The following is a 14,770-nucleotide window of genomic DNA, read 5'->3' on the forward strand; positions in this document are numbered from 1 at the left end:
GTCTGTACAAACATTATGTACTTTCTCTTAACAGGTAAAAAAAGAAAGAAAATTACTGTATTTTTCGCCCTATAGGACGCACCGGCCCATAGGACGAACCTAGTTTTTTTGGGGGGGGAAATCAAGGGGGAAATTTTTATTCCCCCCCCCCCAGGTTTGCGCAACCATCCCCAAGCTAGAAGAGGGAGACGGAGCGCTCCGTCTCCCTCTTCTGCATTCAGGGACAGCTTGCCCCGCTGTCCCCCGAGTTTGTGGGGCTGGCGGGGGGAGAAGCAAGCTTGCTTCTCCCCCCCCCCGCCAGCCTCCAGATCAGGTCGGGGAATAGCGGGGTGGCGGCGCTCCGCCACCCCCCTATCCCCTGAGCTTGTGGGGCTTGCTTCTCCCCCCCCCGCCAGCCTCCAGATCAGGTCGGGGAATAGCGGGGTGGCGGCGTTCCGCCACCCCCCTATCAGCGGAGCTTGTGGGGCTGGTGGGGGGGAGAAGCAAGCTTGCACTCCGCCACCCCGCTATTCCCCGAGCTTGTGGGGCTGCAGGCTGCTGCCCACAAGCCTTGCGAGCCTGCGGGACATCCCGCTGGGCTTGCAAGACTTGCAGATAGCTTCCTGAAGCCTGGAGAGCGAGAGGGGTCCGTGCGCACCGACCCCTCTCGCTCTCCAGGCTTCAGCGAAAGCCTGCCTGCATTCGCCCCATAGGACGCACACACATTTCCCCTTCATTTTTGGAGGGGGAAAAGTGCGTCCTATAGGGCGAAAAATACGGTATATAAAATATAAAATTTATAAAGAAAGAAAAAAATAAAGAAGTAGCAAAGATAAGAAACAAATAAATAATAACAATAAAAAAGACAAAGTCCTGGAGCGTCTGCAGGCCGGACTGAGAAGGTTGCCTACCCCTGGTTTAGCAGATGGATGGCCTTATTTCATATGTCCCCTTGGATCCTGCAACCTGAGGGACTGGCACTCAGACAAGTGCCACATCATGTTCATCTTGAACTTGCAAGGAGCCATTCTTCTGGTAGAAGGTGCCCCATCTATGCTTACTCTGTAAGGCGGTTTCGCCGTCACCTTCCTGATAAACAGAGACCTCATTGTGGGAGTTTACTATAGATCCCCAAACCAAACGGAGGACATAGATGATGCCTTCCTGGAACAGATGGCCAAGCATGCAAAAGGGAGGGAGATAGTAGTAATGGGGGACTTCAATTACCCGGATATTTGTTGGATGTCAAACTCAGCCAAGAGCATAAGGTCAAACAGATTCCTCACTGGCCTTGCAGACAACTTCATTGTCCAGAAAGTGGGAGAAGCAACAAGAGGAACAGCCATTTTAGATCTGGTCCTAACCAATGTTGATGACCTGGTTAGTGGGGTAGAAGTGGAAGGATCATTAGGTGCGAGTGATCATGCTCTTCTGAAGTTTACTATAGAGCGGAAAGGAGCAGCCAAGCATACTAGGACTCAATTTCTTGACTTTAAGAAAGCCGACTTCATAAAACTTAGCGAAGTGCTGGGTGAGATCCCATGGACAGTAATACTAAAAGGAAAGGGCGTTCATGATGGCTGGGAGTTTGTTAAGAGGGAGATAGTAAAAGCACAACGTCAGGCAATACCAATGAGACGGAAACATGGAAGGTGCCTAAAGAAGCCAGGGTGGCTATCTAAAGAACTTTTAACTGAGTTAAGATTTAAAAAGGATGTGTACAAAAAATGGAAAAGGGGGGAAACCACCAAAGAGGAATTCAAACAAATAGCCAGCACGTGTAGACACAAAGTCAGAAAAGCTAAAGCACAGAATGAACTCAGGCTTGCTAGAGAGGTTAAAAGCAACAAAAAAGGCTTTTATGGGTATGTTCGTAGCAAAGGGAAGAACAAAGAAACAGTGGGGTCACTCAGAGGAGAAGATGGTGAAATGCAAACAGGGGACACAGAAAGGGCTGAACTCCTCAATGCCTTCTTTGCCTCAGTCTTCTCCGATAAATAAAACAATGCCCAACCTGAAGAATTTGGAGCAAATGATTCAGCAAAGGAAACACAGCCCAGAATAACTAAGGAGATAGTACAAGAATACTTGGCCAGTTTAGATGTATTCAAGTCTCCAGGGCCAGATGAACTGCATCCAAGAGTATTAAAAGAACTGGCAGATGTGATCTCAGAACCACTGGCAGTCATCTTTGAGAATTCCTGGAGAACAGGTGAAGTCCCGGCAGACTGGAGGGGGGGAAAAGGTTGTCCCTATTTTCAAAAAGGGGAAAAGAGAGGACCCAAATAATTACCGCCCAGTCAGTCTGACATCAATACCAGGGAAGATTCTGGAGCGGATCATTAAGCAAACAGTCTGTGAGCACCTAGAAAGGAATGCTGTGATCACCAATAGTCAGCATGGATTTCTGAAAAATAAGTCATGTCAGACTAACCTGATCTCGTTTTTTGACAGAATTACAAGCCTGGTAGATGAAGGGAACGTAGTGGATGTAGCCTACCTTGATTTCAGCAAGGCATTTGACAAGGTGCCCCATGATATTCTTGTAAAGAAGCTGGTAAAATGCGGTCTTGACTATGCTACCACTCAGTGGATTTGTAACTGGCTGACTGACCGAACCCAAAGGGTGCTCATCAATGGTTCCTCTTCATCCTGGAGAAGAGTGACTAGTGGGGTGCCACAGGGTTCTGTCTTGGGCCCGGTCTTATTCAACATCTTTATCAATGACTTGGATGATGGACTCAAGGGCATCCTGATCAATTTTGCAGATATCACCAAACTGGGAGGGGTGGCTAACACCCCAGAGGACAGGATCACACTGACTTAACACGGACACTGGCATCAGAGCCTGCAATAAACCCAGATGCCAACTTTGCTGCCACATACACCCGGACAACACCATTACTGGCCCCAACAACATCACACATACCATCTCGGGACTATTTAATTGCTCATCGTTTAACATTGTGTATGCCATCAAACAGGCCAAACCTTGGACAAACAGGCCAAACCTTACGCCAAAGAATAAACGGACATAAATCAGACATCAAGAATCAGAAAACAGAGAAACCAGTAGGAGAACACTTCAATCTCCCAGGACATTCTATACAAGATCTCAAAGTAGCTGTTTTACTACAAAGGAATTTCAGAAATAGACTGGAAAGAGAAGCTGCTGAATTGCAACTCATTACCAAACTTAAAACCATGGAGAGACCTGGTCTGAACAGAGACATTGGATTCTTATCTCATTATACATGACTAAGCCATTTTTCAACTTCTCACCCCTTGCCTTTTCCTTTAAGACCTATTGCAGTCATTAAGAGTCGTCAACAGGCTCATCTCTGCTATCTGCCAATCACCCATTCCCACCACCCTCCTGAGTAATACCCCTCCCCACCTTCTCACTATATAGAAGGATCTGGCAACTTCTGTTTCAGTGTATCTGAAGAAGTGTGCATGCACACGAAAGCTCATACCAAGAACTAACTTACTTGGTCTTTAAGGTGCTACTGGAAGGAATTTTTTTATTTAAACAAGATGAATTTTAACAGGGAGAAATGTAAAGTATTGCACTTGGGCAAAAAAAATGAGAGGCACAAATACAGTGGTGCCTCGCAAGACAAAATTAATTCGTTCCGCAATTCTCTTCGTCTTGCGGTTTTTTCGTCTTGCGATGCACGGTTTCCCATAGGAATGCATTGAAAATCAATTAATGCGTTCCTAGGGAAACCGCCTTCAGACCAGGTCCGGGGACAGTCTGTCCCCGGACCTCTTCTGAAGGCTGGGGGGGGGGGACAAGGGCTTTTCTTCCCACCCCCAGCATTTTAAAAAACCCTGGGACAGCGGAGGACTTCTCCGCTGTCCGGGGCGATCTTAAAATGCTGGCGGGCGGCATTTTAAAATCGCCCCGGACAGCGGAGGACTTCTCCGCTGTCCGGGGCGATTTAAAAGCCCCTGGGAAGGCAGGCAGGGGGGACAAAGACTTTTGCCCCCCGCCAGCCTTCCTCTTCTGAAGGCTGGCGGGGGCGAAAGTCTTTGCTCCCCCCCCCGCCTGCTTTCAAAAGCTGTCCGGCCAAGGCTTCGCGGACCTCTCCGCCAGCAGCGGAAGCGCTGCCGCTGCTGGCGGAGGGTTGCCGCCATGCCGAAGCCTGCGCGCGCTGACATCAGCGCTCCCAGGCTTCGCGGCGCTGATGTCAGCGCGCGCAGGCTTCGGCATGCCGGCAACCCTGCAAAAGACGTCTGGGGGAAGCGGGGAAGAAGCGCTTCTTCCCCGCTTCCCCCGGACGTCTTTTGCAGCAAGGGGCTGCGGGGAGATAGCAATCTCCCTGCAGCCCCTTGCTTCAAAAGAGAAGACCCGCTGTCCCCGGGGCAAGCTTCGTCTTGCGAAGCAAGCCCATAGGGAAATTCGTCTTGCGAGGCAACTCGAAAACGAAAAAACCTTTCGTTTTGCGAGTTTTTCGTCTCGCGAGGCGTTCGTCTTGCGGGGTACCACTGTACAAGATGGGGGACACCTGGCTTGAGAGCAGTACATGTGAAAAGGATCTAGGAGTCTTGGTTGACCACAAACTTGACATGAGCCAACAGTGTGACGCGGCAGCTAAAAAAGCCAATGCAATTCTGGGCTGCATCAATAGGAGTATAGCATCTAGATCAAGGGAAGTAATAGTGCCACTGTATTCTACTCTGGTCAGACCTCACCTGGAGTACTGTGTCCAGTTCTGGGCACCACAGTTCAAGAAGGACACTGACAAACTGGAACGTGTCCAGAGGAGGGCAACCAAAATGATCAAAGGCCTGGAAACGATGCCTTATGAGGAACGGCTAAGGGAGCTGGGCATGTTTAGCCTGGAGAAAAGGAGGTTAAGGGGTGATATGATAGCCATGTTCAAATATATAAAAGGATGTCACATAGAGGAGGGAGAAAAGTTGTTTTCTGCTGCTCCAGAGAAGCGGACACGGAGCAATGGATCCAAACTACAAGAAAGAAGATTCCACCTAAACATTAGGAAGAACTTCCTGACAGCAAGAGCTGTTCGACAGTGGAATTTGCTGCCAAAGAGTGTGGTGGAGTCTCCTGCTTTGGAGGTCTTTAAGCAGAGGCTTGACAGCCATATGTCAGGAGTGCTCTGATGGTGTTTCCTGCTTGGCAGGGGGTTGCACTCGATGGCCCTTGTGGTCTCTTCCAACTCTATGATTCTATGATATGCCACCACAAGGAACATTTCCTTGGCCTCAGAGAAATCTCCTCCTGCCCTCTGCAGTTCGTTCCTCTACCTGAAAAAGCAATGAGGACTAGGATCAAAAATAAAATTATAAGAGGGAAAACAATTTTGGGGGAGAGTTGAGACATTCTAGAAGACTTTGGGCAATTAGTGAAACATTTTAGGGTATCTCCCCCTCACTTTACCAGATCCTGGGAAATATCTCAGGTGAGGATGTATTTTAATTGATTGTCTGATTTTATGTTAATGTGTTATACATTTGATGTTAGCCGCTCTGAGCCCGGCTTCGGCTGGGGAGGGCGGGATATAAATAAAACATTATTTATTTATTTTATTATTATTATTATTATTATTATTATTATTATTATTATTTCAGTGAAACTGTCTCTCACCTGCTGCTCCTGAAGCTTTTTAATGTTTAATAGGTTATTGTATTTTAATATTCTGTTGGAAGCCGCCCAGAGTGGCTGCGGTATAAATTATTATTATTATTATTATTATTATTGTTGTTGTTGTTGTTGTTGTTGTTGTTGTTGTTGTTGTTGTTATTATTACTCGGGAGGAAGCTCCTTTCAGCCAGGCTCCTCTTTGTTTTTCTAGCTCTGTCTGCTTCCTCACCCGCCCTTTCCAAATGGGTGAAAGCAGCAAGGAGAGGGAGCCAAGCTGCCAGCCCCTCTGCCATGAGGGAAATTGGGATAAGGAGAGAGGGAGTACTGACAAGGGAGAGCAGTGAGGTCCACTGATGCCATCTAGACTTCCCCCCAACCACAAATTATACTATTATTATTATTATTATTATTATTATTATTATTATTATTAATTTATATACCGCTTGATTTTTATAAAAAAATATCTCAAAGCGGTTTAATGCATATTTAACATCAATAAAACAATCTAGAATCAAACATTTCTGAAGAATGTCAAATATAAAGTATACAGTCAAAGCAACATATTTAACAGGAAACTAAAATATTATCTTAAAATATTTCAAAAGAAAACATTACAAAGGAGGTCGACTACAGAATACATATTTAACACAAAGTTAACAAAACAACAACAACTTGAACATTTCAAAAGAAAACATTGCTAAGTGAAGCCAACTATAAAATGCACATTGAAAACAGCATAGTTTACAAGCCGGTTGACTGACTGAACCCAAAGAGTACTCCTTAATGGTTCCTCAAATCCTCTATTACAGCAGTCCATTGCTGCCTCTTGTGGCAGTGAGTTCCATAGCTTAATTCCTCACTGTGCGAAGGGTTTCTTTTATATATCCTAACTCTTCCATCATTCAGCTTCCTTTGACGCCCCCAAATTCTAGCGCTAGGAGAAATAAAAAGCTTTTCTCTACCTACTTTCTCCACACAATGCACAATTTTACAATCGTGTCACTTCTTACTTGCTTTTTCTCTAAACTAAAAAGTTCCCAATTCCGCGACCTTTCTGCACAGCCGAGTTCCTCCATCCCCTCGATAATTTGGGCTGCCCTTTTCTGAAGGTGGGGTTGGGACCACTGGGTGCAAAGTACAACTTCTGGAAAATCTCATTTATCCCTTTTTTTGGGAGGGAGTGAAGGTTCCAGCCCCGAAGAGCAGAGGAGACACTTCAAAGTGGATGTGAAGTCTCTGAAAACAGAGAGGAAGGTGACCAGGGGTCAGAGAGCGGGGCTTGTCCCTCCCCAGGACTTGGAAAACATGGTACATCGGCGGCAGCAGAGCTCCACGACTCTCGTGAGATGCACAGCCAAAATAAATGGTACATAAAGTGCTTTTAAAATGAAGAAGCACACCTTTTTATGGTCCACAAATCTTTTGTTTTGCTGTGGAGAACAACCAGGCCTGGATGTCTCCTGCAAAGGCCTCACTAAGCAGGGCCTACTAATCATCATGGAAGATCTTCTCCCCAGGGACTGATTTTTTGTTTCGTTTTGTTTTTTCAAAGGAAGAACAGAAAAAGATAACAAATGCAGAATTGTTCTTTTATTGTTTATAAGGTGTGAAATATTCTCGGAGTCGAGAGTGGATTTCATGCTCTTTATTCAGCTCATAGTGGTGAGGAGGAATGAATGTTCCCCCACAATATCTACTTTATATACATTATTTACACAATGGGCCCCACATTATTGGCTAATGGATACTGTTAAACAATACTGAAGTATCAGATCTGGAAGGACGTGGTAATAGATTTGGTTAGCATGCTTAATTTTGGTATGAGAAAAGAAAGGTGCACGAGGGGTTCCTGAACCACGTTATAAGGAAATCAATTCGCCAAGTATGGGACAAATATAAGAATTTATTAGAGAACAAGACACCTTTGTGGCTTTCCCCATTAGAAACCGTATCTGTAAAAAGAGGTAAACACGAAACTGGGCAACATACAAAGATCTGTTAACAGAAGTAGAAAACAAATTAAAGGTGAAAAAATATGAGGATATAAAAGCTCTGTTAACAGGTTGGTTACAATATTGCCAAATAAATGACATATTCAGAGGTGACAAAGAGAAGGACTTTGGGAAGGAATTCTCAAAGTTCAAAAATGAATTATTAGAAAATAATGAGAAATTGTTATCAAGAATGTACAAACCACTGTTGGAATGGGAGACGAAAGATGAAGAGGTTAAAGCTGTAATGATACACTTGGCAAAAGACAGGTTAGAATATACTACTTGAATCATAGGAAAAGCTGTGGAAAGAGATTTTAAAATTCACGGCATGTAGTTCATTAAAAGAAAATTATATGAAGATGTACTGATGGTATTTGACTCCAGTAAAGCTTGCTGAAATGTATAAAGATATCTCTAATTTATGCTGGAAATGTAAGGATAAGGAAGGAACTATTTTTTCATATGTGGTGGATGTGTAAAAAGGTAAAGGGCTTCTGGGAAATGATACACAATGAACTTTTTAAAATTCTTAAAATTACGTTTGTTTAAAAAAAAGAGGCTTTTTTACTAGGAGTAATAGGAGGAGAATTGCCAAGGAAGCAAGAGACTGTTTATTTATGCGACTACAGCAGCCAGAATGCTACTAGCCCAGATGTGGAAAGAAGGGAAGGTCCCAACGAAAGAAGAAGGGATGACTAGATGACTGGCTAAGGAATATAATTATATGCAAGGAGAATAAAGGGGGGGGGATGGAAACCAGGGGGGAGGGGCAAGGGGAAAAGCCATTTATTGCAAATTTGGATTGGATATCTGTGTACCAAAAGGAAAAATGTTATTTTGAAAAATGAAAATAAAAAATATATATTTTTAAAAATAGTTTAGAAAACGTTTTGGGCTCCCGTGCAGCTGATCCAGCGGGGCTTTCCGGAGGCGAGACCAGCGCCTCTCCTCGCTCTCTGCCCGGAGAAGCACAGAGGCTCCTGCCGCTCGGCTCCGAAACGGTTAAGAGCAGCGGCGACAGAGCTGACATTCCTAGAGCGGAAGAAAAAAAGGCTGTCGGGAGAATAGCAGCTTCCGCTTCCTGTCCCGCTAGGGGGGGAGAGATGCAGAACATGGCGGTGGCTGTCCTTCCTCGCGGAGGCGCTGCAGGTGGGTCATATTGTTATATATTATTACGGGGGGGGGGGTGGAGTGGGGGTGCTGCTGGAGGGAGTTGTGGGGAGGGATTTTTTTTTTTAAAAAAAACCCTGTTAGGCAAACCGTTTCAATGTAAGTTTTTTTCTGCGTCTCCTTTTTCTAGTCGTCAGTTTATCCAGATTTTCACATTTTTAAAGATCTCTTGAAAATTGGTTAGCATTTTGGTGCAGATCTCGCCTAATGCTCACGCTTTTGCAAAGGGTATTTCCCCAAATATTTACATTTCCCATAATTAATGCATTCTGTATATAATTCCGCTAAAGTAATGCATTTATAGGGCTTTCCCCCTTTGTATGGGGGTGTGAAATCTTTTTCCAATGGAAGGGAGGATCTTTCTCCTGCTCTCCTCCCTGCAGGCCAACTTGGGCAGGTGGGGGACCTTCCTTGGGCTCCCCATAGGGCTTGGGGTCAAGGCAAAGCCTTAAGCATTGGGAAACCTACTTCAGGGGCTCCCCCTGGAACTTGTAATCATTTTTATCTGGCCTGATTTTACTATAATTTATTAAAATTGTATACCTCCCTGTACCCACAGGCCTTAGGGCAGTTCACAGGATAAAATCTCAATATAAAAACTCATAATCAAAACATAAACAAAATCAACCCAATAACGCCCCCCAAAAGAACCACACACATTTTAAAACATTTGTGTTTGAATTAAATACAGCAGTTCTGGGCAGAAGAGGTTAAAAAAGAGGAGAAACAAGCAACTTCAAGTCCACATTAAAATTACAAGCGTGGCTGAGGCCTTACTTAGACAGGCTAATACTATTACTATTACTACTCCCAACACCCCTGAGCACCCTCTCCCGCCAGTGTCTTGCCTCAGTAATGGACTGAATGAGAGCCAACAAATTGAAGCTCACTCCAGATAAGGCTGTTAGTGGGTGGTTCCCTAGAGCAGATGGCTGGAAGGTCGCCTGCTCTTGAAGGGGTTACACTTCCCCTGGAGGAGCAGGTTCGTAGCTTGGGGGTAATCCTGGATCCGTTGCTCAAGGCTCAGATGGCCTGGAGTGCCTTTCATCACCTTTGGATGGTAGCCCAGCTACACCCCTATCTGGACAAGGATAGCCTATCTACAATTGTCTATGCTTCGGGAACTTCAAGGTTAGATATAGATATGTGTTATACGTAGGGCTGCCTCTGAAGATAGTTTGGAAACTTCAGCTAGTGCAGAATTCAGCGGCCAGGTTGCTCACTGGAGTAAGGCGGGTGAGCATATTACCCCCATCCTGGTCCGACTGCACTGGCTAGCAATTAGTTTCCGGGCTCAATTCAAGGTGCTGGTTTTGACTTATAAAGCCTTACATGGCTCAGGATCACAATACTTCAAGGGCTGCTTCTTTCCATATGAACCTAGCCAGATCCTGAGGTCCTCCTTCGTGGGCCTCCTCCTCAAGTGGTCTGGAGGGTGGCAACACGAGAACAGGGCCTTCTCTGCAGTGGCTCCCTGTCTGTGGAATGCTCTCCCCAGGGAAGTTCACCTGGCGCCTTCCTTATACTCCCCATGAATCAGAGCATGCCTTGGAAACTCACTTTCCTCTCAAAGCTTCTCCTTTTTTATGTCCATGGAGCTTTCATGGCATAATACTGGAGTGGGTTGCCAGTTTCTTCTCCAGGTGGATCACATTTAGTCTAAACTCTCGGCTGACCTGTCTGTCTTAGGTGGCCCTGCATGGCATAGGTCATAGCCGAGTTATTCAAGCCCCTTCGCTATGACAAGGCAGTGATGCATGAAGGGGTATACACCTTTAGGTGCCATGCAAACATGTTCCTTTTCAACCAGGTTTTTGCTTGATATGCTTGACATCCTATAGTCTTTTTCAAACGTGGCTCTTTTTGGGGGGGTGTTATTGGGTTGGGTTTTATTCTGATTATATATGATGTGATCTTTTCTGTGAACCATGCTGAGTCCTCCGGGTGTAGGGCAGTATATAAACCCAATAAATAATAATAATACCATATTAATGCAATACTAATACTTTCATTATTTGTACCCCACGGATCTGACTGGGTTGCCCCAGCCACTCTAGCTGGCTTCTAACAAATATAAAAGCATAATAAAACATTTTAAACTTCCCTCTACATGGCTGCCTCCAGTTGTCTTCTAAAAGTTATATAGTTGTTTGTTTCCTAGACATCTGACGGGATAGCTTTCCACAGGGTGGGCACCACTACCAGGAAGCCCCTCTACCTCGTTCCCTGTAAGTTCCCTTCTCACAGTGAGGGAACTGCCACAAGGCCCTGGGACCTGGATCTTGGTGTCCTGACTGAATGATTGGGGTGAAGACGCTCCTTTAGCATTTCATCAGTTTGCCTTTTTATTCCATCAGGAGTTGTTGAAGGGATGCTGGCAGAAGGGGAACAATCAGAAATGTCACCAAAAGGATCCAAAGAACAAAGGAATCTGAGGGTTCAAGATGGAGGTAGCAGGCGAGAGGGGAGACAAAAGCAGAAGCCGGCGGGTGACTTTGGTATGTTTCAGGGTGTTGAAAATCAAATTCACAGAGAGGAGAAAAAGCATGAATGCAGCGTGTGTGGAAAGAGTTTTGGTCGTCGCTCAACTCTTACTAGACATCAAAGAGTACACACAGGGGAGAAACCGTATACATGTTTAGAGTGTGGAAAGAGCTTCATTCACAGTACTGCCCTTGTCTTGCATCGAAGAACTCATACAGGAGAGAAACCATATATATGTTCCGAGTGTGGAAAGAGCTTCAGTGAACGTGGCCATCTTACTAGGCATCAAAGAACTCATACAGGGGAGAAACCATATATATGTTCCGAGTGTGGAAAGAGCTTCAGTGAACGTGGCAAGCTTACTAGGCATCAAAGAACTCATACAGGGGAGAAACCGTATAAATGCTTGGAGTGTGGAAAGAGCTACAGTCACTGTGGTGCCCTTACCGTGCATCAAAGAACTCATACAGGGGAAAAACCCTATACATGTTCTGAGTGTGGAAAGAGCTTCAGTCGATGTGGCCAGCTTACCTTGCATCAAAGATCTCATACAGGGGAGAAATCGTATACGTGTTCAGAGTGTGGAAAGAGCTTCAGTAAATGTGGCCAGCTTACCTTGCATCAAAGATCTCATACAGGGGAGAAACCGTATACATGTTTAGAGTGTGGAAGGAGCTTCCGTCGTTGTGACCAGCTTACCTCGCATCAAAGAACTCATACAGGGGAGAAACCGTATACATGTTTAGAGTGTGGAAAGAGCTTCAGTCAGATTAGCAACCTTAAGTTGCATCGAAGAACTCATACAGGGGAGAAACCGTATAAATGCTTGGAGTGTGGAAAGAGCTACAGTCACTGTGGTGCCCTTACCTTGCATCAAAGATTTCATACAGGGGAAAAACCGTATACATGTTCAGAGTGTGGAAGGAGCTTCAGTCAGAGTAGCGCACTTAAGTCGCATCAAAGAACTCATACAGGGGAGAAACCGCATACGTGTTCAGAGTGTGGAAAGAGTTTCAGTAACATTGGTGCCCTTACCTTGCATCAAAGATCTCATACAGGGGAGAAACCGTATACATGTTTGGAGTGTGGAAGGAGCTTCAGTAAGAGTAGCACCCTTAAGTCGCATCAAAGAACTCATACAGGGGAGAAACCGCATACGTGTTTGGAGTGTGGAATGAGCTTCGCTCGCAGCAATGCGCTTACTAGACATCAACAAACTCATCGAGGCAGCAAACCTTGTAAATGCTGGCAATGTGGCAAGAGCTTCAGTCGCATTGACTACCTTTTCTCACATGAAAGAATTCATAGAGGGGAGAAACAATATGCATGTTTGGAGTGTGGAAAGAGCTTCAGTTGCATTGACTACCTTTCCTCCCATCAGAGATTGCACACAGGAGAGAAACCTTATAAATGTTTGGAGTGTGGGAAGAGCTTCAGTCGTGGTAGCCAACTCAGGTTGCATCAAAGAATTCATACAGGAGAGAAACCGTATACATGTTCAGAGTGTGGAAGGAGCTTCAGGTGCAGTACCTCCCTTATGTTGCATCAACGAACTCATACAGGAGAGAAACCATATACATGTTTGGAGTGTGGAAGGAGCTTCAGTCGCAGTAGCTCCCTTAAGTCGCATCAAAGAACTCATACAGGAGAGAAACCGTATACATGTTCAGAGTGTGGAAAGAGCTTCAGTCACCATAGCGCCTTTAAGCCGCATCAAAGAACTCATACAGGAGAGAAACCGTATACATGTTCGGAGTGTGGAAGGAGCTTCAGTCACCATAGCGCCTTTAAGCTGCACCAAAGAACTCATACAGGAGAGAAACCGTATACATGTTCGGAGTGTGGAAAAAGCTTCAGTCGTAGTAGCTCCCTTAAGTCGCATCAAAGAACTCATACAGGGAGGAAATCTTAGAAATGTTTGGTGTATGGAAAGAACTTCAGTGACAGGGGCTCCCTTCCTAAACAATAAAGAACTCGTACAAGGGAAACATCTTAGAAAGGGTTGGCTGTGGGAAGATCTTTAATCATATCAAATAACTCCTACAGAGAGTAAACCAATGATCGTGTTCTGGTCCCCCCAGGACAGCCATTATTGGATTGGAAGAACTTTCTGACAGTAAGAGCTGTTTTGACAATGGAACAGTCTCCCTCGGGAGGTGGCAGGCTCTCCTTCCTTGGAGGTTTTTAAGCAGAGGTGGGATGGCCTTCTGCTATGGATGCTTTAGCCGAGATTACTTCATTGCTGGGGGTTGGACTAGATGACCCTTGGGGTCCTTTATAACTACAGTTCTGTGATTTTATTTATAGCAGAACCATTATCTGCTAGACAGCTGTTGTCACAAGCTTGGCAAATCCGGAGATATACTTGATCATCAGATAATGCTAATATTATTCACTTGGACTGTGCTGTTTGAATCCATGTACAATTCTTGGTGCCTATTCTATAGTTTTGCTTTTCATATCCTAATTTTCATCTGCTGTTATATGTAGCGTTTCCAAAGCAAGGAAGGATTGGACTCTGATTAATAAAATACACACGAGGCTTGACCAGCAAGACTTTGGGAGGGGTGCATATAATAATTCTCCCCCCCCCTTGGCCCAGGTTGTTTTATTCACAAAAGAACTTTTTACACAGTGTTCGTAAGAACCTATCAGATTTCCTCTGAGCATTTCAAAAAACCCCACGTGGGATAAAGTCAGATCAGTAAAGGAAGGAAGGAAGGGTAGTATTCACCATCTCTTTGTGAACTCTCTTCCTGAACTCTCTTCCTGGCCATAAAATCTATCTAAAGATTAACAAACTACATCAAAGTAACCTATTAACTTTATGACCTAGGGTGACTGGTGCAGCAACTGGTCTGTGTCCTAGAATGCTTATACGTGCTTGTCAGACATAGAGAAATGGGCTGTAGAGAAAAATGGCGTGGATGTAGAGGCTTGTGGGATTTGATCAGAAATTATTGTCAATGAATCAAACCCAGTCAACGCAGTGCTTTCATCGCGGACACAATGGCTTGATGCATATTTTATAATTCCTCATAGTAATCCCGTCTGATCACTACAGTTATAGCTGCTATCTCTGTTTCTTATACATCATAAAATGCAACAAAAAAAATCTACGAAAATAAAATCTTTATGATTTTTTTTTAAAAACCCTCATGAGTCCCACCTACACTGGAAAAAAATAATGGGATCTGTTCACATCCCTCATGGTTAGCTTACTGCAATGCACCATACAAAGAGATATCGTAGAAGGTTGGGCCACAGGCTGTAGCTGGTGCAGAACGCAATAGCCAGGGGGCTTGTGTGAGCAAGGTAAAAAAGGTAAAGGATCCCTGAACAGTTAAGTCCAGTCAAAGGCAGCTATGGGGTTGCAGCGCTCATCTTGCTTTCAGGCTGAGGGAGCTGGCGTTTGTCCACAGACTGCTTTCTGGGTCATGTGGCCAGCAGGAATAAACCGCTTCTGGCGCAATAGAACACCGTGACAGAAACCAGAACTCACGAAAACACCGTTTGCCTTCCTGCCACAGTG

At 44.9% G+C, this 14,770-nt stretch overlaps 3 protein-coding genes across 3 annotated transcripts in view; all 3 read left to right on the plus strand.

Annotated features, from left to right (window-relative positions):
* The window catches only part of LOC308580917 (uncharacterized protein), a 50,453-nt gene extending 36,668 nt beyond the window's left edge, over positions 1-13,785 (plus strand). The window contains exon 3 of the mRNA XM_081183216.1: positions 13,325-13,785. The gene's annotated coding sequence lies outside the window, so the exon portion shown is untranslated. The remainder of the gene's footprint in view (positions 1-13,324) is intronic.
* LOC308578971 (uncharacterized protein) overlaps positions 1-14,770 on the plus strand; it is an 82,517-nt gene that overhangs the window by 13,771 nt on the left and 53,976 nt on the right. The window lies entirely within an intron of this gene.
* LOC308579202 (uncharacterized protein) lies at positions 8,697-13,607 on the plus strand (the record flags this gene model as incomplete). Its single annotated transcript, XM_081180017.1, has 3 exons — positions 8,697-8,733; positions 11,112-12,338; positions 13,546-13,607. The coding sequence occupies 3 exons, from the start codon at positions 8,697-8,699 to the stop codon at positions 13,605-13,607; spliced, it is 1,326 nt and encodes a 441-aa protein (XP_081036143.1).

This window comes from Podarcis bocagei, assembly GCF_964188305.1.
Source record: "Podarcis bocagei genome assembly, chromosome: 2".
NCBI lineage: Eukaryota > Metazoa > Chordata > Lepidosauria > Squamata > Lacertidae > Podarcis > Podarcis bocagei.